This window comes from Pomacea canaliculata, linkage group LG1 (genome assembly GCF_003073045.1).
Source record: "Pomacea canaliculata isolate SZHN2017 linkage group LG1, ASM307304v1, whole genome shotgun sequence".
Classification (NCBI taxonomy): domain Eukaryota; kingdom Metazoa; phylum Mollusca; class Gastropoda; order Architaenioglossa; family Ampullariidae; genus Pomacea; species Pomacea canaliculata.
The window spans coordinates 11,390,390-11,415,138 of NC_037590.1; the positions used below are offsets into that span (position 1 = coordinate 11,390,390).

Sequence of the window (24,749 nt, forward strand, 5' to 3'; positions counted from 1 at the left end):
ACAAAGTGACAATACGCCTTTAGATGTAGTTATAAACCATGGGCAGGTCACATTTCCGGACTGGCCACATGGATGCTTATATAATGCTCTATATTCTATAATGACCGGAGTGTTGCCGGGTCTTTTTTTCTTCCTTTTGGCTACAACCATTTTAGAATGAATAATAATTTGTATAGCGCATTTCCCAACGAGTAGGGTGTGCGTTTACAAAAGCAAAACATACAAAATAACAAATAAATATTCAAAATAAATACATAACATGCATGCAAAGACCAAAACATAACAAATACACAGAGGCACAGAAACACATCGTCAATTAGGATGGAGCTATATATAGATGTCGCTGAGGAGGCGAGATGAAGTGTTGCGGTTTGAATGAATCTTTTAAGACACGTGATTGTCAATTACAGGCAATATGTCACTGTGGGTTATAACTGTTCCTAACTGCTAGTCAATCAATTCATCAGTATGCCATAATTAAATGATGCTACCAGGACGTAAACTGACACAGTTGACATAATGTAGCGACGACGAAGTTACAATCATGAATGCATATCCCACGTTCATGATACAATGGCTCAGAAAGGAAAGGGGCGATACCGTATTGATATTAACTTCTTAAAACAGGATTTACTCCCTTTGGGCTGCCACGTATCGCTGCTTTACGCATGCGTTAGAGCTGCTGTCACTTCCGGAAGCAAATCGTGGACTTCGACGCAGTGTCACAGCCAAAGTTTCGATGTTTGCGTGTACAAGACTTGTGTATAATATAAATGTTCGCCCTGTATATTTTTATTAGTGTTGGCATATCTCGTGAATAATGTCAGTAGCAAGATAGATATTTGTATGTTGTCATTTACATAGCATTCGCGGTGTGTGAATCAAAGTAAATGGCGGATCCTAGCCAGCCCCCTTTAGGCCAGAATTTCCAATATAGGGCACCATTGCCGAATCCAGGTGGATCTAATGTACCTTCGCAGTTTGGTCAAGGTAGGCTATTGTTTTCTTTTCTAAACTTTTGTGTAGTATGGCTATACTTGCATGAAAGGACGAGACCTTTGTGATTGCAAATACAGACATCTCACATCTGTTAGTGTTATCTGAGTTGTCAAGTGCAGAACATTTTACTACGTGTCGATAAACTTTTAACTTTAGTGGGTTTTTCTAAGCAGTAAATTGTCAGAACAGATGGTTTGTATGTGTTTCTTAATATCATCTACTGCTTAATACAAGAAAAAAGCGGCTTTATTGTGTGTGGCCTCACAGCACGTAATACAAGGCATCGCTTCCAAAAAGCAGAACTTGCAGATCGGTTGTCGTTTTCTTTTTTATATAGGTCCTCCTAAAATGAGTGGAATGCCAGAAGTTTCACTGGTTGGACAGAGTGTACCACAGAGCAATATGTTTTCTGGCCCATCTCATTCAGGGACACAGTATGTAAGACCTACTCATCCATCACATTTCGGCAGTGTTTTACCACATCAAGGAACAAACAGTGTCAATGGATTCACCTTTCCAGCATCTCGGCCTCCTTATGGCCCAGGTACTGATATAGGTAGGGAGACATCTGGAGTTATGCTTCCTATTAGGCCAGAGCAACCATCTGTGGGAAGTGTTCATCAGCCTTCAGGACATTTTGTGCCTCCAAGTAGCTATGGCAGCACCAATTTATTGGGAGCATCAGGATCTGCTGTGAATGGGACATTAACTCGACCATCTGTGCAGCTTCCTGTTGCTGGGTGGCCAGGTGCACAGCCACCAAACCAGCCTCAGCAGCTTCCTCCATTGTCACAAGGACAGACACCCTTTCTGGCTGGTGCCCAAGGGCCACGCCCACCTTTTTCAAATGAATCACAACCATTTCTGCCAGTTTCAGCAAGTTCAGGGCAACCAAAGCTAATGCAGTCAGCTCCTCCTCCTATGACTGTATCAAAAGGCTCAGATATATCTAGTAGCGGACAGAGTTCAGCTTTCACGCCTGTGCAGAACAGTAATCCAGGTGTAGCAACAGCTTCAACAAAGAGTAAGTGCTATAATGTCCAAAAATGTGTTAAGCAATGATTTAGTTAAGGTAATAGCATATGACTTTTTCCTTTATTGTTAATTTTGGTTGACCTTGGTTTTTTTTATCTGCTAATTTTTTAATAAGCTTTGTGCTTATTTTACTAATACATTGCAGATATTGGCCAGATTTTGCATGAACTAAATTTTGACATAATGTAAACATTATAAAAATTAGTAAGATCAATATATATTTTATAGAGTAAATATTACCTAACTTCTATCTCATTGAGCAAGACAGGTTAGTACTAAAACTTCACCCGAAATGCCCTAATAGTATGGATAATATGAGCTATCATACTATGGGGCTGTTTATTATGTGTGCCCATGGTTGTGGTTGTATACAATTGCAGAGTAAGAGATGTTTAAAAGGTGCAACTGCAAGCGTCCATATAGGTGTTAGTTTTTCATTACAGATGCCATTTGATACCACTATGATAAGTTTGAGCAATACATTAAATATGATTTGTGGACAGACTTTAATAAAAGACTAGATGAATATAAGTTTGTTTTTTTACTTATGCATGCACATTTACTTACAGTTATTTGGTGGATGCATGTGCATGCATACATGCTTATCTGTAAATGCATGTAGGCAGGTTTTGTCTTCTTTCCATGGGATGGTTTTCATTTACCCTTTTCCCATCACTTTGCAGGCATTTGTTGTCCCTTTTTTTTCCCAAATCAGCTAGATCCAGGCCACATGCTAGAAAACTAGCCTCTCAGTGTATATGTGCCATATCCAGCCAGTAGTCAGTAGTAGTGAATGTGATAAGGATACTGCTGATATGGTTGCTGTGTTTCCCAGGTCCTCCCAACGAGTTGCCTATCCCTTATCAGGGGCAGGCTCAGTATTCACATCAGATTGGTGCCTCCATGAAGCTTACGCCTGTCCCCACCCCCAGTAATTCAGGTATCATATTTTCCTGCTCTTTTCTTCTTCCCATATATAGACAGCTTATATAATTTTTTCAGCTAGCAAGTGATTTTGTTTTCTAAAAAACACATTACCTATGGCACAGACTTGTTAGACTTCTTAACTCATTAATTACTAACATCTGCCCCTACTTATTCTCCAGTTTCCAGACTTTGGAGTTCATTTATGAAATATTGTATTTAGTGCTTTTTAAAATTACTTTGTAGATCTGAAGAAAGAGTGTTCCTCCATTGAATTCTGATTGTCAGATCTGCAAAAATTCTGAGCTTGTTTAAGAATAGTCACTGGTTGTTTGGGAATTGTGTTTCATCTTGCTTTTAGCTGGTCTTAATTGTCAAATTTAAGACTAGTTTAAATCATTCAATTGATTGCAGGTCTACACTAACCTCAGCATCTAATTTAAACTGTCACTTTATAAGATAGTTCTTGTTGATCAGTGATTTCTAACTTGGCAGAAATAATTGTTCTGTGGTATTTGGAATAATTTTTTATTCTGATTTAAAAGGAATTTATAACCTCATTGATTGGGCTGCTAAAAAGATTTACATTTTTCTGTTAATGAATTTCTGAAGATTGTAATCCTTACCTTCCTAGTACCATAGTCCCAACAAACATGCCATTAAATGTCACAGCTTAAATATAGGAGCCTTATATATATCAAGCTAAATACTTGTTATGCTTATTTATCTTAAATAATTTTCAAACTGAGATAATCCATTTCCTTTCTTTTGGTTTTACACAATTAGATGGAATATATCATCTCACAGTAACAAATAAAAGAGACTATATTATGGTTTTGATGCATTGCATGTCTCCTGAAGACATCAAATAATTATATGCTGACAGTTCATTGACTTCTGTTTCGTACAGAGTATTTTCTGTGTTTTTGGCATGGGTATGTGGGAATCTTTTTCAGTGTGTATGCGTGTCTATTTTAAAGAGAAAGAAGTCTAAGAATCTCATTCCACTGGTCACTTGTCCAGTATGTTCATATGCTTAGTCTTTAGAGGCCAAAGAATTATGGTTAAATCAGTTCCTTGGACACATTGCCAAGCCCCTTGTTCACTCAAGTGCTTTTGAGAATTTAGCCTGTAAAACACTGGTTGACATTACCTGTAATTTAGTATTTTTTAACAGTTGTCCAATTCAGATTATTATTTCAGGAATGTTATATTTTCTTTCTACTGTAAAAGCAGTCAAATGTTTTTTTAAGGGCAGACCAACTTCTTGTTTTCTCATACACTTTATCCTGTTTTTTCCACCTTTCCAAAAGAACTGAAGACATTCCACGAAGCACAAAGTATATTTTACAATTAATAATTTTGTGTGACTATACATGTGTGAGAGTGCATGTGATAAATTACTTATTCGTTGTCAAACAACATATAGCATTAGGCCTTTTTTAAAGAATGCTCTTTTCTTGTATGCTTGTAATGTTTTTCTTAACTATATAAACTATGAAGTGTTTGGTCCTGTGCTTGGATTCTGTTTGGTCCTACTGCCATTATTAGTTCCAAATATATAGTATTTTAATTTACATCCCCTTGTAAAATTATCATGTCTTCTGAAATGTGCTTTGTAAAGGGTACAAAGGCATGAAATAAAAAATATTGTACAATTTCAGAATAATATGCTGATTTTCTTTTTTTTTTTTTTTCACCTTTGGCATAAGATGTCACTTCGGAATAATTTTGGTTGATTTTTTAAATTAATTTATTGATTTATTTTCTGATAAAATTATTTATCTACCTATACTTATCTTTGTCAGTACAGTTTGAGCTGAAAAACTTGTGCATACACAATGGCTGTGCTGGCAAGAAAGGCAGAAAAGATGGGTTTCTCTTGTCATGCAGATATTTACCATCATATTGGAAGATCTGTAATGACTGTTAATGAAAATTTTCTGCTTTGCAGAACCTCCATCACAGCGATCTTCACGGGGTCCATCACCCGTTAATTTGACTTCAAGCATTGATGCTTTGGAAGGACAATGGACACCAGGCCATGGTACAGAATTGTAGAGAACTCATAGATCTTTTGAGATTTCTTTTTTTACAAAAATTCCATGTTTTAACATACATTCAATTAAATGTGATAGACTGCCTGGCCTGACACTGTGGCATTAAAAATTGATGCTGGTTTCTTGAATCCATACCAATCCAGACTTGATTACTGCAATTCCTTGCTTGCTGACTGCCCTGAATATCTTCTTCACAAACACCAGAAAGTACCGAACTCTGCTGCAGGTCTGGTGCTTAGAGCTAGGAAACAGGACCACGCCACCCTTCTCCTTCGTTTTCTACACTGAGTTCCCATCCATTCTCGCATCCAGTACAAACTGTCCCTGCTGTGTTTTAATTTCTTTGCTGGCACCTGCCCTGATTATTTCTCTGATCTGTTTTTCTTTTACATCCCAGCTAGACAACTCCGCTCCCGTCTAATGATCATCTCCTTACTCTTCCTGTCACCAAAATAACAACATATGGCCAAATGATTTTTAATTATTGTGCAGCGAAACAATGGAACTCTCTCCCTTTCCATATCAGCCACCTACCCACTATTGAATCATTTAAAACATGGACTGAAAACGCACCTCTTCAGTAAACATTACTCTAACACCCTTTCCCATAATGATAGTCCTTTTTCACACCCTTCCTTTTGCAGTATCATGTTACTCTCATCTCTTGTTCTTGTTATTTGGTTCCTCTTTGTGTTTTCTATATTTGATTTTATTTTGTTTAGTATGGTTGTTTATTCTTTTATAGTTCATATGTTATTTGTTTTCCTGTTCCTCGTATGCTGTCCATGTTTCGTTCTTGTTCTTAAGCTCTAAAAGTCTGCTCTTTAGGAGTGTCAGTATACGCTTTACAAATTTTACATTTATTATTATTATTACCCTGTTCTTTTATTCTTGGACTTTCATTTTCAAAATTTGAAAGTATTGTGGAAGGTGGAACCATTTCTCTTTTTTTTTTCCATCATTTGTAGGAGTATCACCGGTACCACCACCCATGAAAGGTACAGGCATTCCTCATCCAGGATCATCAGCCCCTTTTGTTACCAGCACGTCCCCATCTGGACCACCACATAGCCACAGGATTCCTCCACCTGCTCTCTCAAGTTTGACTCAGCCAGGTATGGTAATGCCCCCTATCTCAAGGCCTGGCATGCCAGGACCTCCACCTGTAGCTGGGCCTCCTCCGTCTTCTGTACCTGGTATGCTTCCACCTTCACAATTAAGGATGGGAAGTGGTCCACCTTTATCGAGTATGGGAAGTGGTCTTCCTCCACCACCAAATATAGGAAATGGTCCACCACCACCACCAAGTATGGGAAGTGGTCCACCACCACCACCACCAAGTATGGGAAGTGGTCCACCACCACCAACTATGGGAAGTGGTCCACCTCCACCACCAAGTATGGGAAGTGGTCCACCTCCACCACCAAGTATGGGAAGTGGTCCACCACCACCAACTATGGGAAGTGGTCCACCTCCACCACCAAGTATGGGAAGTGGTCCACCTCCACTGCCAACAATGAGCCAGCAGCAGCAACAACAGACAGGGTATCCATCAATGGTGCGTTGTAATTTATGGTTACATGATTCCAAATCCTAGAAAGTCATTTGTGTCTCAGTATTTAACATATTCAAATATAAATATATGTGGTCCTTTCAGCAACTAAACAACATGGTTCTATGTGTATACAGGTAGTCCTCGACTTACGACATTGATCCGTTCTTACGCGGCATCGTAAACCGAATTTCGACATAAGTCGGATCATACGTTCATACAGTATTGTATCATAATAACAGTACAGTACTGCAAACACTTAGCCTATCCAAACACCTATCCTAACACAGTACCCTACATAATTATCAATAAACATAAGTACAGTAAAATATGACTATGACTTCCGCGCATGTGGAATGAGGCGCACGTACAGTTCGACTTACAACGCTAAACCTCGTAAGTCGGAATGAGCGTCGTGTAAAGTGTCGTAACTCGAGACCGTCGTAACCCGAGGACTACCTGTATATCATATTTAATAAATTTTACTCCAAATCTGTGTTAACAAAAGGGATAAATAACCAGTCATGTAACTCAGATTTTTTTGGATGGGTTACAATGAAGCAAAAAAATGTTGATTTTAAAATGTAAATTTTTTTTATTGATACGTTTCTTTTCAAATATGTTGGCTCATTTCAAGATGGCTGGTGACATTTTTACCTTTTTTATTGCAATGTGTTAAATACCATTGTGTAAAATCAGATTGCTTTTCTGCAATAATATTTTCTTTCAGCTAAAACATGTTTTATTTGTACTTCGTATATTTATATGCACATTCTAGCTTGAGAATTGCCAGTTGGTAATTAAACCCCCCCCCCCCCCCAGATTGTTAAATTTTCTGATCCCCAAAAAAATTAGGCTCCATAAAAAAAGGAAAAAAGGAAACTTCTTTGTTTCTTAATGTGTGCATTCATCTGCTGTTTAAAAGTTTTTAAACTGCAATTTTTTTAAAAAAAAAGCTTATTGCACTTTATTTTTAACCTGATACTACCAGTAATTTGGTTGGTGTGATAATGCTGTAATAAATTTTAAGTTTCTGCCATTTCAACCAATTTTAAAAAAATTTCAAGTTTTTAATAGCCAGTTCTTATGCCTAATATTTGCCTTTTCTCCATGGCGTTGTTGTGTAAAGTATGCAGATTATTAGGAACAATGGGGGTGTTCTGTGTGTGTTGGAATTTTCATTATTTTGCGGTTGTTTTCTTACTTAAGAGTGGTTTGCAATACAGATCTTAATGAGGTTTTACTATATATTTTTTTTTAATCTGTATTAATTCAAATTGTATATTTTCTGCAACTATTCCATGTAATGTCTGATTAATAGTTACATGACAGATAAATAATTTCTCGAGAAAGATTATTAAAGATGTTTTGTATTTGTCTGTGGATTTCAAATGTTAAAAGTTTTAAGGTGCCTTAAATATTGTGTTCTTTTGTTACCTGGAAAATATTGGTTTTTAGTGTTGTCTTATAGTTTATAGATAAGCAGATTCATAGATTCTTATTCCTACTGATTGCATTTCAGCTGCCTATGCAAGGAGCAGTGCCACCGACAAGTCGATATAGCCAACCTGGCCCTGCCTCTGGCCCATTCAATGTTGGACCACCACCAGTGGGAGGGGGAATAAACCAGCCTAGTGTATATACACAGTCTCCAGCTCCCTTGTCTGGGCCTCCTTCAGGGTTAGTTGGGCCACTTTCGGGGCCACCGGGCCTTCCATCTGGAACACCAAGCTCATATCCACAAATGCAGACAAGTCCTGCAACTGGTCCAGCATATCCACATGTACCTGGGCAAAATACAGTCAACAGCATGGCAAGAAATTTCAGCAATATGGCCATTAGTGTAAGCTGATCTTAGTTCTTTTCAGCTTTGGAAAGGAGGGGGATGTTTGATCTAACCTGCTTGTTGCCTGTACAATGAGAATATGGGGAGAATTTGCTCTTTATCATTTGCTTTTTTTTTTTTTGAATATTACTATATGAAAGGTAACAAATGATGCCATCTTTCATTTTATTAAAGGATTTAATTAACTATTGATGGAATTTTTGCATTATCTGAGTCCATTTTTACATAAACTAAATTTTTTTCCTTGCTTATTTGCAGAACACTCAAGTCATAAATCTGTTGAACGAGAAGCATCTGATACCAGGGGAAGGTGTAGAAACACCACGACCAACCCTTTATCATGACCACAAAAGAGTCAACTGTAGTCCAGAGTGAGTAACTAAATGCCATCTAAGAAGTGTTGATAAATGCATAAGGGATCAAATAGTTCAGCAAAGCCTTCAGCAGTAATGTAGACAGCATGTGTCCTGCCACAAAACTGTATTCTAATAGTTTGTATAATAGTGAGACAGCAGGTAAAGGAACTAGGATGGTTGATCAATTCTTGTACTAGAGTACTCTCTTAACCACTATTTAGCTTAATAATAGTATAATGCCTTTGAAAACAATTGTGAATGTCATGTGATATTGCCTTGTGTCTGATTTCTGTGTGAGTTACCAATTTTGGAATGGGTTTTACACAACAAACCCAGAAAAATACACCATGCAATAAATGTGTGCTATATAGGTTTACTGGGTAGAGTGTAGGAGTGTGGCAACTGCATGGAATGTACGTGTGGATAACTTGCCTACAGATTTTTAAGCCTGTTGTTTAATGACTGCCACTTTTCACAAAAAAAAACTCAATGTACATGACTTGCTCTCTGATGTATGCAGTTTTAAAACTATTTTTGCAGTGTATTCCGTTGTACTCTAAATGCCATACCTCAGACATCTGCATTGCTGAACAAGGCAAGGCTTCCGCTGGGCATATTAATACATCCTTTCAAGGATTTATCGGTATGCGTATGTTCTACCATTATTGGTGTAAACACAGATTGCTTTTCTTGTCTGTGATACTTTTTTTAGCTAGAACTTTTATTCTTGCATAGTATTCTGCCAGTTGGTGGTTTTGCACCAAAATTTTTTACTTTCTTGCCAAAAAAGAAAAGAAGTCATTATCCATGAAAATTAAGTGAATGATGGGAGTTTTTATGTTTCTAAATGCATGCATTCACCTGGTATTTCAAAATTTTTAACTTCTTTTCATATAAAAGTAATATTTTAGCACTTGTTAGCAGTAAATTGGTTGCTGTGATAATGCTGTAATAGATTGTTAATCTTAAGTTTCTGCCATTTCAACAAATTTTTAAACATCTTTTAGCCTGTTTTGCACCCCTATGCTCCTGGAGGAGTAACAAGAAATAAACTAAAAATTACACTTTAGCTTTTGCTTGATTAATTCTCATTTCTAATATTGTAATTCCTTTTCTCCATGGTTCTGTTGTAGAAAGTCTGCAGATTATTAGGAACAAAATGGGTGTTCTGTCTGTCATTTTCAGTTTCTGGTCATTTTGTTTACTTCAGTGTTTAAAACACTTATGGTTTGTCTTTAGAATGCTTAATAGTGCACTGATACTAGAATGTTGGATCAATGCTTGCTGAATATCTTAATTATATTACAGAGTGAAGAGGATGTGGTGAGTAATAGTGAGACCCTCCCTTCTTTAAAAAAAAAAATTAAGGTGGTTGGATTAAATCTTTATTCTGAGTTTGTAGTTCTAGTGGTCTGTGGGTCCAGAAAGACACTGCAGTGGTGGAGGTCATGAATGATGCTAACTTAAAAAACTGAATGTACCTTGTGTCCCCATTAATGGTTACTTCCATGTCACGTGCCATCTTCTCCTTAGCTTTACATAAAGGTAATGAAGCAAGCACAGAAACAGGAAAAGTTTCACCATTTCTTCTGTTGTCTAAATCCAAGTTTTCAGTACATCTGCCTTGCACCTTGTGACTTATCTTCAGTTCTATTTAAATCTGAGAATTTTTCCTACTGTTATTTATTAGAGGCAAAGGACCTTTTTGGTAACAGTTTGTTGATAGTTATAAGATTTGTAACCTGCGAAGAAGATGGTCTTCTTGAGTTAGAGTGGAATAAATCTGTCAATTCAAATCATGTCCATTTTCACAGTTTTGATGTTCAGTGCCGATAGGTGCAAAGAAAAATGTTTAAACTACCCTTGCCTTGATACAGAAATTAAAAAAAAAATTCATAACAAAAGCACAGATCACAGGAAACACTTTACCTCATGGCAAAAGATTGTTGTTGAAGTAGTGTCACAAGAGGTCTAAGTATTTTAGAGATAATAGGGAAATGATCCAAATGTTTTATGCTCCTCTCTTGGATTTCCTCATACCCCTTCTTTCCATTTGTGTTATTTTATTTTGTGTCCTCCCACAACACCTTACCACAGTCTTACCACAAAACCCTACAACAAAGATTTATATGCTTAGCAGATTTATACTGGAAAAGTTCAAGAAAAATGAGAGGTTCCTGATCAGAGTTAAAATAAAGCTGATCGCAACAAAGACTTGGTGCATATCATACATTTCATGATTGATAATGGGGGTTATCATTTTATTTCAGCAATTGCCTGTAATCCAGTCAAGTGTCATTGTGCGCTGTCGGTCCTGTCGCACCTACATTAACCCGTTTGTGACCTTTGTTGATCAAAGACGCTGGAAATGCAACCTTTGTTTTAGGGTCAATGAATGTGAGTGAATCAAACAGAATTGCTTATGGCATTTATTCCTCCATGATAATAGCAGTAAATTTTAAAGTTAGTATTGATTTTTTAATTCTTTGATTAATTAAGTAGAGATGCTTGCAAATATTGTTGAAATGATCATCAAACAAGGATATTGATAGAAGGATGCTGTTAGAGTTTTGTTCTTCAGTCATTATGTTTGCATTACTCTTAATTTTTTTCATTAATTTTCAGTGCCAGATGAATTTTCTTTTGATCCCGTTTCTAAAACATATGGTGACCCCCAGAGACGACCTGAGATACGCTCAGCCACTATTGAGTTTATTGCTCCATCAGAATACATGGTGAGGCACCTTTTTTTTAAAAAAATTTGCAGTTCTTTAGAGGAAGTATTTTGTAAAAGTAATGCATAATTGTAGCCAACATTTTTTGAATATAGAATGAAATACTATGTGAAAAGGACAGTTACAGATGAGATAAAAGTACCTTTAAGTTTCTTGTTTTGAAATTTGCAGCTGCGTCCACCTCAACCTGCAGTATATCTATATGTTCTTGATGTCTCATTTAACGCCATTAAAACAGGTAAGTGGTATCTATTAAATTTCAGAGGGTTTTTTTTTTTTTTTTTTTTTGCAGCTTTGTGGTATTCTCACAAAAATTTTATTGTGGGTGCATAGCTTAGGGGTGAGCACAACCATGTATCTTTAAAAATACCATAACTAGGGCATTAGGGGAAACACTTTAAAATAATTATTGGCGTTTTTCCACTGCTTTCAAATCTGAGGTAGCATCCATGATGATTAGCTTTCAAATGGACCAACTATTGTCTGTCTACCATCTTGAAACTTTGCAGCAGAAAGTTGGTGAAATGTTAGCACTTGCAACTGTGACCTGAGAGCAGTCTCAGGGGTGAAGGCATGAAGGTGAGGTTTAGTCTGTAAATGCTTTGAGGTTCGACCAACTGAGCAGAGCTGTTTCCAGATATTCGGGCCTTCAAGAGTATAGCAAGATCAAAGGCTTGATAGGTAAACAAAAGGACCCAGTCAGTTGATGGGTGCGAGGTGGTTTTGATGGGAAAAGATGACAAAAACAAAACAGAACAAATGAGGTCTACATTAGAGACAGCCAACATGTCTCACAGCAAATCATGCCATGTGAGTTAAAGAACTAAACTGAATGAACTTAGAAGTGAATAGCATAAACAAAACATGAAATGGTATGTGTTAATTCACAGCTTCTTTTGAATGTGAAAGAGAACCACAGACAATCACTATAACCTTACAATCTACAATGTTGGAAATAATTTTTTGAATGTTAATCCCCTAAGCAAAAATCATGTAATAGTTTATTCATGCAACATATCATGGAACACAAATACATATCATTATATAAAGCTGAATTTAGATTGGGGAAGGCCAGTGCTTATATTTAATCCATTGGCTACAGGATCTTACTAGTTGATACTTAAGATTTTCCAACAAAAAATGGAAATAAGAAATAATTTTTGCAGTATGCTGTTAATTATATATGAGTGAATTTTTGATACTAAAATTTTATCACACTTATTAAACTTTGCATGTCACAATGGTGCTAGTTAGAGAAAAATGAAATGAGACTGAACCCAACATGATAGGTTTGCAGATGAACCTATTGTTATCCAGTTCAAAGTCTTAGTGGAGACTAGTAATGAAAGAAGATGGTACAACAATACATAAGAAGAAAGAAATATGTGCATCTCATTAACATCATAATTTCTTTGAGATTATTAAAGTATTTCTTCTTCAACTACTACCAAATAATATGACCGTATGGAGTTATCACCCTCTAGTTACCTCAGTTCCAGTTGTCCACTCCTGATTAGTCAGGAATGACCAGTGAATGGAGAGAAAACAAAATTGATCAACTCATCTCTCATTCATGCCTGGCTAGTGATAACACCTCCAGTTTTTAGCCCAGCTTCAACTCGTTGGTCTTTTTTTTATGCTATTTTGTTTGCTGTACGCTTGTTTTGTGGTGACATTAAATATCCTTACACTGATCGCAGTGTGGCCAGTCTCCTGCCAGCTAACTCTCATACTCTTTGCACTCACCACTTCTTGTGATGTTTGTTACTCCTGGTCCAAGGACAGTTGATTGCAAGGTGATAAGAGCCAAACTGCGTCAGTAGAGGATGCCTTGTTAAAAACCGTACCTTATCTTTTGAAAAGACTGCCACAACTGCTTTGTCTCTATCTGGCAAACTAAAGCAACATGCTTTCCATACTGAAACAGCCACATAGTCAGATCTTTTCATCTGACCCCAGAGCAACTGCACTCCAGATGACATCTTGGCGTGAAGCTGCAGCAGAAGCTCCAGCAACCAACCAACCAATTGAAGGACCTCTAGTGGTGCATGAGGAAAGTGAAGAGTATTTGAGCCATGGTGAGCTCATCAAGTACTGTCCAAAAGTGATGGACTTCCTACTGTGGTTCCTCAAGGTGAAAACCCTGGCACCCATCATGATTAAGGGCTACAGAGCGAAGCTGATACCTTCCACCATTTGGCGCTCTGGGATGTGGGTGCCAATAAAGACCTCTCTGGCCTCCTTGCCATTTGTTCTCTCCCAGCCTGGTGGCTGCTCACATTTCCCACTTTGAGATTCCAAATCTGTCCAGAGACTAATCTGTCTTTATCTTTCTAAAGCTTGCTGTGTTTAATCTTTATCTTAAGCCTCTTTTAAGCTTCTTTTCTGGGAAACCTGTATCGTAATTGCAGCTGCCTTGGTATCTGTGGTTTCTGTAGTTTACCCCCCTGTCCTCCAATCCAGACTGTCTGCAGTTTCAGGCTGATGGTTTGGTCTCCCCTCTTACCCATCCAGGCCTTTTGGCCAAGAAAGGGTTATCATCACTTAGTCCACAGGAATTTAAGAAGCTAGAGGGTGATGTCTCCATTTAGTCATGTCATCTGGTAAGTACTCGAAAAAGTTTTAATACCAAAAATGGCATTTTACTCTGTATTCTGCTGTAATTAGATATAAAGAGAAAGAAAAGGGATTTGTCAAAAAGTACTTTTGTTTTAATGAGCCCCTTTTTCTCTATATTTGGTTACGGGTGGTGGGGCTTGCTGAATTCATTCTTGAAATCTTACAGAATATCTGAATATATTAGGTGCTATATTAAGAGATTATCCATAGCTAGTCAGTTAATTTATTTTTCCTGCTTTTATATGCTTCTGACTGTATCGACATTCACAAAGTATTTATGTGTTTGTGGTGGTAGCAATTTATGTGTTTTGCTAAGACTGTTTTAATGTTTGTTTACAGGTTATCTTCGCCTGTTTACTCAGGTTTTGATAGAAGAACTGGAAAGAGTGCCTGGTGATGGTCGGACTCAGATTGGCTTTTTATGCTTTGACCGTTCTCTTTATTTTTTCAATCTTGCTGATGGATTATCTCAGCCTCAGATGTTGATTGTCCCAGATTTGGAAGGTATGTGAAAGCACATGTTTGTATATCATGCTTTTGTGTTGTGTGCACAGGCATGGGTATGTGCAGCGTATGTAAGACAGAGAGGGGATGAAGAACAATTTAAAAACTGCTCATGAATGGCCAATGCATGAATTAATGGTTGATGACTTAGATAATAATTGCACTCTGGAGTTTGTTGAGTGGGGTGTTGGAAGATCAATAAACAGAGAGATACTATGCATTAAATTATTATAGTTGGTTTATGTTCTTTTCAGCCTACAGTCATATAATCTTACCACAAATACACATCAATTTTTATTTTTACTCTAACTTGCAGATGTTTTCCTGCCCTGCCCAGACAATCTTCTAGTTAATTTACACGAGTGTAAAGAGATGGTAGTGGAGCTGCTCAACCAGTTGCCAGGGTTGTTTGAAAATAATCAAGAAACAGGCAGCGCAATGGGTACAGCTCTGCAAGCTGCTTTCAAGCTCATGGTTAGTTGGCAGAACGCCTTCTTCATGGGGACATAGCGAGTCAATATATACCTTGAAAGTGGATATCTTGTCCAGTTTGATTTGCATTAGTTCACATAATGAATTCAAACTGATATTTGTTATACATCAGGTTCATTAGATAATTTGAACTAGCCAGGTTTAGAGCAACTTATTGTTTATCTGCTGTCAGTACCATCTGTCTGAATCTGGAAAGCAATGAAGGTATTTCGTCAGTTATTCACAGTATGCGCTGGTCAGTGGTTAAAGTGAAAGTTGGGGTAAGCCATTCAGCTGCTTTTACCGAGACTATAAAGGGAAAGGGTGAAAAGATCACTGCTGTGTTATAAATTGCCGCAACAGTAAATTTTAAAAAGGCAGGAAAAGAGTTAATATGATCTGTTTTCCAGATGATAAATCCCTAAATTTCGAGAGACGAAAATTGTGGTTATTTTTTATGCGATATGAAGAGAGAACTTCATGCTGACAGCAAACTCAGCAGTATATGTGGCTGACATTGCGTACTAGGATTTTCACACAAATGACGTGTTTAATCAGCCAGATCCCAACATTACATCGTGACTATAAAAGTGAGAGCACACAATTGTCACCGCAACAAGCTAGACAACTGCCTACGGTGCCTGCTCAAACTTCTTTGCCATGCTTGGAGAATAGTGTAAAAGATGCATGCTGCAGCGTCAGGCACTGATTCTAAAATAACATTGGGCAGAAGGCACAAAAAATATATTAATAAATGGATTAATAATAAATATCCATTAAGCTATTAATATTGTTTTGGTACAGAAACGAATCATTGGAGAAACAGAAATGTGCAGAGTGATGGTTTGCCTATTGCCTTTAAATTTCACTGTGATATGCTTGCCAGATCCCATATATATATAGAGAGAGAGAGAGAAAGCAATAAATAAGAAATACTTGATTACAGTTTTGACAAACGACCACATACACAAAAAGGGGGAGAATTTTCCTGGCATTAGACGAGCCTGTCCCCATATTAAGTACAGTACAAAAAATATATTGTGCAGATCTAACTATTAGGCTAATAGTTGTGCTGATCAATAAATATGCGGCTCATGGATAAGCTCTATGCATGTTTGGATGAAGTGGGTGAAAACAATTCTCCACCCCTTCTGTCTAGTGCTCCTCACACAGGAAGAAAGGTGTTGATAGTAGCAGCTGACAAGTGTTCTCTCCGCTAGCCCGCAGCTAACAGTAGAAGAGTCAGACACATGCAGACCATGCAGGACTCTTTCATGCATCAAGCAGACTAAGGCTTCGCTTTCATCGTTTTGTTTCCTCTACTCTTTAGCTAAAATTAATTACCTCAACAAGAGCAGGAAACCGTGAAAGTGGCTAAGAACTTCTCTTTAATTTAAATTGCTCTTTCTCCATGTTAATGAAACTGAAATTGGAAAGCTCGTAGAGGATGCCCACAGTGAGAGAATCTACAAACCAAGCCATGCATATAGGCTTATCCCTGACTGTCGACTAGCACTCCACAGTAAGAAACCTGCTAAATGCTGATTGGATGTTGCCGTTGGTCACCAACATTGATGAAATACCCTTATTGCATTGTATAGTCCATATGATAGTTACATGTTTTTAGTAATGTTTCTTTCCTTTAACAGCCCTTTTTTTTTCTTTCAAGTATAGCTGGATTAAGAGAAAATGTTTATTTCAAGCCCATTCTTTTTTAAATGTACCCTTTTAGAAAATTTCTGAGTTCCTATAAGTTTATTGGTTCTTTGAAAGGCAACAACAGGTGGCCGTATGACAGTAATGCAAACAACACTGCCATCTGTTGGACCTGGAGCACTGGAAGTGAGAGAATCTGGATCCCAGGCCTCTAGTGTGGTAACTGTCTCTTTTTCTGTCACGCACATACTTAACCTTTCATTCCTTCCATTCCTGTTATACAATATTTCCTGTCCCCACTATTACTCTTTGTCCATTATTAAGTCTTGGTAATCCATACATCCACAATAGTAGTTGAGAGTATTTTGGTACACTTGGGTACAGTGATCTGTATGCAGTTCTGGTATTTACAGAGTTCCTCAAACCTAGGACCAGCCACTGACTACTACAAGAAGCTGGCTCTTGACTGCTCTGCACAGCAAGTGGCAGTTGACCTTTTCATGCTTAATGGGCAGTATGGTGACATTGCCACAGTCTGTGAGTCTGGTTATCTCTGTTTACAATTTTCCTTTTTTTATTTTTGCAGCTGCAAAAACTGTTGACAACATGTCACTGTCTTTAACAATTAAAAAAGATATCTCAATAGTGAAGACAACCTGCAAAGGATTGGTAGTTTTCTTCATAAAATAAATACAAACAGAGAAATTTCTCTTTCATGAGTTATAGTTTACTAACATATCTGTTGTTAGCTTGCATCTCCAAGTACTCTGCAGGCTGCGTGTATTACTATCCATCTTTCCACACCACCAAGAATCCCTCACTGTCTGACAAATTTGAGTCAGATCTTCGTCGCTACCTGACCCGCAAGATTGGTTTTGAGGCAGTAATGAGAATACGATGTACAAGAGGTTAGTAAAACTTGCTGTTATTTTGCAGGTTTGAAGCAGTCATGGTTGCCTGATCTGCATTAATAATATCCTTTAACAATTGTTTGATAAGTCTTGATATGAGAGTAATAGAACAGATTTTCCACATTTCACCTTTTTCTACTACAGCCAAAAAAACAGGAAAAAGATAAAACCAACATGTGGTAGGATAAAAAAAAAGAGGAAGCAATCAGCAATGCTTAGGAAAACTATGCTTATTTCTTTCAGTAATTGAGAACCTCAACGTACTGTGTATTAACATAAGCTAATGCAGTACATTGTGAGAAGGGGTGGTCAATAATATTGATCGGGAGGAGGTGGTCCTTGCTAGACTAAAGTTAGGACACACCTATGCCATGCAGGGACACCTCTTATGAGGTGAATCACCACCTGTATATCCTTGGTGTAGGGAAATTTTAATGTGCTACATATTTTGATTGTTTGTCCTGAGCTCCAGGCTATCCGTCAGCAGTCTTTTGCACAGAATTCTTTTTGTTTTCCTTGTTCAGGTCCATCCCATTGGCAGCAATCTGTAAATTTTTAAGGAGGATAGGACTGTTGGTGGCCTTTTTGGGCTTCACCACCCCTTTTTACACTTTATCTACTCTTTTACATTTTGTTTACTTATTGTGTTGACTTTTTAAAGAGTGTTATGGTTATATGACTTGGGAAGTTTTGTCCTTAAACTTTTAAAGTTAAAATTACTTTTAAAGTTAAAATTACTTTTGTTGCCGTGATATAGCCCTAGTTGCGGGCACGGCATTAAACACAAAGAACAAATAATATAATAATAGGGATGCAAGCTTAGAAGCTTTCAAAAATAATTGTATTAGTTTAGAAAGAAAAGATGATAGTTTTATGTAGGGGTGCAAACAAGACCTGCCTAGATAAACCCTTTACTGTCTTCTTTTCCAGGACTTAGCATTCACACCTTCCATGGCAACTTTTTCGTAAGATCAACAGACCTTCTGTCTTTACCTAACGTGAATCCTGATGCTGGCTTTGGCATGCAGATGTCTGTAGAGGAAAATCTCACAGAATCGAGCAATGCCTGTTTTCAGGCTGCTCTGCTGTATACTTCTAGTAAAGGTGAGAAACCAAAAAAATCCATAATCTAAAATGTTATCGGGATACTGAAATGGAATGGGATATTATTGTAGAATAATGCCTAGAAAATTAGTCCTTGTTAAGAATGAAACTTTTTTTCTGTGGGTATAGCAATAATCCATTCTAATTTTCATTTGTTGAGGACAGAAAAGAAACAAATTTCCCCTTTGTGCTGTCCCAGATGACATGACTTTATGGTGTTATCCCAACTACCTATCTCAATAGCTAGTCGGGATAACCCCATATAGTCATGTCATTTGGTAAGTACTCGAAGAAAGAAATTTTACCATCAAAAATGGTGTTTTGGTAAATTACATGCACAGAGATGTATGTTTGTGATTCTTAGGAGAAAGGCGAATACGAGTGCACACTTTGTGTATTCCTATCACTAATCAGCTTAGTGATATTTTTGGGTGCTGACCAGCAGGCTATTGCAGCTCTCTTGGCCAAAATGGGTGAGTTTTATATATTTGAGTAATGTTTCCTTTAATTTCATTTAGGTAAGAGCGCTTATAGTACTGACATAGTTTATGGTACTTTTGGTTTTCTAGTAGGAGCTTAGTACCTTAAAGATTTCAGTAAATTTTGAATGTTTATGTAGACATCGCTAATTATTAGGACAAGACCTTAAAGACTTCAGAACACTTTGACTTTTTGTCTAAGAAGTATCATCATTTTTAGTGCGAAATTGTTACCTCTGTTGCCCTTCACTCATGCCTATATTTTTATTTGAAAGTTGTAGTAGCCTTTACGGTGTGCTAAAGTAATTTTGTCCATGTTCTGAAGATAAAAACAGAGGAAAGAACAATTACATTAAGTGCTAGAATTGTTTGCTTCAAAACGGAATGTCTCTTACATAGCAGACTAGTGCATCTGTGACACCATTATGAATGACATTTATGGTCTGCAGCGGTTGATCGCACCATCAACTCCTCTCTGGAGGATGCTCGTGATGCTATGATGAATGCTTGTCTGGACATGATGACTGCCTATTCATCACAGATTCCTGCATCACAGCGAGTAGGCGCACTTGTTACTGCCTCCTCTTTGCGCCTGGTGCCTCTGTACACACTGGCCATGCTCAAGAGTGTAAGTTCTTGAGAAAATGTCTGCTCAGATTGAACAACTATTGCTGTCTTAATCTGCTGGGACCATATTTTTGCAGCAAGGATAAATCATTACCATGGGGCAAGATGGAGAACTCAAGGATAAACATCTTGTCCAGACGGTGAAGAGTAAAGTGACATAAAGCAATGTTTGTGGGGTGCACACACCACTTTGCCAATTCAGAAACAAGACACTTGCCCTTGTTTTCATCTCACTTTATAATTATATTTCAGATGAGAGGGTAGTTAGAGGGTACAATTTGTAAAAATTTATTTATGGAAATGTTTATGTGTGCAGACAGCTTTTAGGTTGTCATCAACTATTCGTATTGATGAGCGGGTGTTTGCTTTCCACATGGCCAAGACCCTACCTACAAACTTGTTGCTGCAGAACTACTACCCCCATCTATATCCTGTACATGCTCTTGATGATGAGGTAGGTCTAAAGTAGGATTTTGCCTTTCTTTTCCTTTTTTTTTTTTTTTAAACCATTTGTCTGTGCAAGGGAACAGTGGCTTTGTCCTTTCTTGGGTGTGGAAAAAAATGGTAATTAGATGAGAAATATGATGGTGATAGTACTTATCTGATTGATACATGAAGAGGCCCTTTTTTGAGATATCTTCCGCTTTTCTGGTCATAAAAAAAAAATCAGAGTTGTTACTTTTACTTCATTCCTGGCTCACTTCCAGTACCCTTGGAACAATCCCTTTTGAATTACTTCCACTATGTGCTCTGTGCCAATTTACTTTCTGCCATGAAATTTGGAGCTGATTAGGTGGATAAATAACAATTGGTCAGCTTGAAAACTGTCCAGTCTTTGGCATTTATACTAGATTATTGGTTGCCAACGGTTTTGAAGTGTCATACTGTGTACTGAGATGCGCTCCAGCCGTGGTATTTTTGTGCATGGTTGCACCGACTCAGACTGTGCACCCCTCAAAGTTTGTGGGAATCCTGCAAGGCTGCAATAATATAATCCAGTCATAGAAATGTACTATCTGTCATGAATAATGAATATTTTACAATTAGTAATGATCAGTTTCCAACTGGTAACTAACTTCCTCTTGACCTGCTTCTTACATTTTTTCTTTTTTTTAATGCACAGAGACACTCTGAATGTACCTGTTGAATTTTGATGTAAAAGACAAGGCAGCTGTTTGCAACAGAAAAGTGGAAGCATGTAATTCAAAACTGCACCAATAGCTATCTAGTCAGTATGTCTCCACTCTAGTAAATACTGAAAGCTGGGATGGGAGTGGGGAGGAATCAACATGAGTTATGTGCCATAGTCACTTTGTTTTTCCCCAGAATGTTATCCAGCAAGGGGAAGAAACTATTCCAAAGAGTCGCTTACTGCAGCTGTCTTCTGCTAATATTGACCGACATGGGGTGTACCTCATGGATCAGGGTGACAACATGTACCTTTTTGTTGGTGGAGCTGTGTCAGATTCCTTCTGCCAAGAGGTGTTCAATGTGCCAAACTTCCTGTCTATCCCTGAAGGACTGGTTAGTATGTCTCTTGACAGATTGTATTATTGTAGAGTTACTATGAAAATAACGAGATTGGAAGGACATTAAAAATAAAATGAAAACAAGTACTTTAAGAAAGTATAGATTAGGGTAGTTGAACCATAATGAGATGATAAAAGAGAAACACAATAGTTTTGTGATGAAGATTTATCATCCAAAAGACCATGTCAGTGTGTTACATAGTCCCAAGAAAAAAAAATACACACTAATAATAATGTCCCATTCTTTTGACAAAAAACAGCACAGATGCTTGATTGTTTTGATAATGCAGAATGTTGTTATGCAATGTGTATTGTTAGTATCTTAGTACATCACTTTTTGCCAAGCACTGTGAGTCATTAGGGAGCAGCACTCTTCATTATTATTACTAAAATAATGGAAGGGCAAGATGGAAGCTATCAGATGATTACTGTATTCTGTTTCCTTCAGTCGGACTTGCCAGAGTTGGAGAATCCTACCTCTGAGAGACTGCGTTGCTTTATAAGTCATCTGATGGATTCAAGACCTGGAGGTGTTAGCTTTCTAGTGTTGAGGTAAAGACTATTAGACTCGGACTTCTAAATTTTGCAAATAGCTTTAAGACAGTACAGTCAGACCTGAACACTCACAGAGTTAGGTATAAGCTTTTTTCATGGACAGCTTTAAATAAGATTATGAAGACATGTATGTTATAATGAGCACTAGGTTTCGATTTTTAGTAGTTTTAGTAAATGACCATTAAAGTCACTGTAATAATTTTGCAGGGATGACAGCAGGATGCGCCACCTCTTTTTCCATTTAATGGTGGAAGATCGCACAGAAAACAGCACATCTTACTATGAGTTCCTGCAGTTCCTAGTACAGAAGATTAAGTAATAGCTAATCCTTTTAAGTTCTTTAAATGTCTCCGCGCCTTTTTCAGCACAGTTTTTATTTCCTTGAAAAGACAGTTTGTAAAAATGTAAAGATCTCTGTTGAAAGAGCAGAATATTGCATGAAGATGTTTAACAGGATAGGAGGATAACCAACAAGGTAAAGTATCAGAATGATACATTTTACTTATCATGCTGTGTGGATTGAATTTTTTTTTTTCATGTTCAAAAGAGATCATTTATGCGAAAGGCAGTTATGTTTATGTGAAGTGAGTAACAAAGCTGCATTAATCATTTCAGCAGCAAGACTGGCTGTATATATATATAAATGTCATCTGGATCATGACACATGCTATTTTTTTTTTTTAATTCATTTTGGTGATGCAAAAACTTAAGTCTTGATGTTTCATCCTTGCTTATTTCACACCTTGTCATATCAGCAAGGGTACTATTCACAGATTACAGTTTTAAATAAGCTGTAGCTCTGAGAAGTGCTATGAACAGGCTTTTGCAAGTGTCTTCCACAAGTCTGTAGTCAAAATGATTAAAATTTGATTTTGTCTATTCTCCCCCCACCATTTGCCTCCAGTTATATGCGATTGCTGTTCATAAGTTAGCACAACATCACCATTAAGAGCATGCTTACATCCTTTTTTAAATTTATTTGGATTTTCATTAAACAATAATTCTAGTGCCATTATTTTGCAGTTGCTGTGCTCAATTTAAAGCCAATTTGTATGTCTGTAAAACATGTAACTTTTATTTAGGTTTTGGATTTCTGCCTCACAATTCTCATATCTGTTTTGTCATTGTTCTCATCAGTTAGAAGATCCCAGGGCTTTCACACTTTTGCATCAAGCTATAAACTATCTTTTGCACACAGAAATTCAACTGTCATGGGCCAGTTTGTTATCCAAGGATAAAGCAGAAAATCTGCTATTTTTTTTTCTCCCCACCCACCTGTTCACACTCCGTGACAGCCATTGCTGTCCTCATAATTTTAAACAGGATGTATGTGGTTGTGTAGGAATGAAAGTTTCTCTTGTACAATGAGTAATAATGTTGGTCATATGAAGTAGGTATATTAAAAATGCAAGCCTCGTAGAAATATTGATAATTATGGAAAGTACATCAATAAGGCAAACAGTTTATATGAAGGCATTTTTGTTGATGTTTTCCTTTTGGTGTTTCTCCCCACTTATTCCTGCTTTATGGGGTTTTCTTTTTAAAAATTTTTTTTGTATTTGGATAGGTTGTATTCTGCGCATGCTGTTTGTAAATTGGTTGATCATAAATTTTGAACAATCCTCTGTATTGATATAGTATTAAAAGGCCGTCATAAAGTCAGTGTTATCACTGTGCAATAATTGGCACTTCATAAGACTGTTTGCACTGGGTCAGGGCTATAGTTGTTTGTTGTGGGGTAGATAAATGGCTGTTCAGTAACAAGATATTCTGTGTTTGCAAACTTCAAAAAGCTGCTCTGATATCACTATGCCTTGTGTACAGCTATCTGACATTTCAGATCATTCGCAATTGACATCGTCTGTATCATGGAAAAGTCCTCCAAGGACATTAGTGACACATTTTTTGTTCTAATTTTGGTGTATGTTTACACCTTTATATGATTTTTTTTTTTATTTTAAGTTTGGGGGTAGGGTACCATGAAATTGTGGTGGCAAATAGTACTTTACTTTTTTCTGTTGGTTCTAAATGTTGCCACCATTTCCCCAAGGCTTTGTTGGTCCAAAAGTAGATGTTTCATGTTGCTGTTGGTGTCAGTGTTTGTACTTGAGAATGACAGATTTTGAAGAACTGGATGCTTGTCAGTTTTTAAATGTTCTTTGAAGGATGTAAGTATTTGTCATGAAATAAAAATAGAGGTAGCAAGTTGCCAAAGATGATTTTGTGCTGAAAGTGTCTTAGAGTGCAGTGTTTGCATACAATGAGGCACATGATTGTTTTAAGCATTTATGGCAGTATTCATGCTCCTCTACACCCCATCCCCCAGTGCAGGCCAGCAGTACAGTCCATATTTAAGTTATTACCCTGTGAACATTATTAGATGTTTGTTATATTTTGCATTTTCCTGAAAAATTTATCATCATCCCCAGTGTGCTGGTAGAAAATCATTGAAAAGAACTCAATAAACATTTTCCATTACATTTGATGTATTTTAAAATGAAGGGCTTGATTTCTTCATTTACTGATAAGGTAATAAGGGTAGAAAATGCCCCCTTGCCCCATGCAAACTTTTATTTTTTAAAACACTTTTTCTACAGTGTGGGCATTGCCTTTACACACAGTTGTTGATAACAAATACACCTGAGATGATGTTTGATGTTTCCAGTGTCACAGATTGTCCATAAATGTTGATAATCCTATGTTGCGTACTGCAACTGTCATATAGAATAAAAATTGTGTACATTTGGCATCTGCGTCTGTACACAGTGATGTTTGCATACTTTTACC

The 24,749-nt window shown here is 37.2% G+C and overlaps 1 protein-coding gene across 1 annotated transcript; it reads left to right on the forward strand.

The window, feature by feature from the left end:
- The first annotated feature begins 654 nt into the window (after positions 1-654).
- On the forward strand, positions 655-24,176 carry LOC112566068 (protein transport protein Sec24A-like). The gene is given in 25 exon segments (XM_025242006.1): positions 655-990; positions 1,337-2,023; positions 2,870-2,974; positions 4,913-5,005; positions 5,987-6,576; positions 8,093-8,413; positions 8,675-8,787; positions 9,313-9,415; positions 10,081-10,095; positions 11,043-11,169; positions 11,398-11,507; positions 11,679-11,745; positions 14,466-14,630; positions 14,947-15,104; positions 16,875-16,976; positions 17,171-17,294; positions 17,507-17,665; positions 18,599-18,772; positions 19,137-19,200; positions 19,202-19,245; positions 19,701-19,879; positions 20,195-20,332; positions 21,205-21,402; positions 21,856-21,959; positions 22,170-24,176. Coding segments are annotated over 25 exon segments (4,152 nt in total). The 5' UTR covers positions 655-890; the 3' UTR covers positions 22,282-24,176.
- The last annotated feature ends 573 nt before the right edge of the window (positions 24,177-24,749 follow it).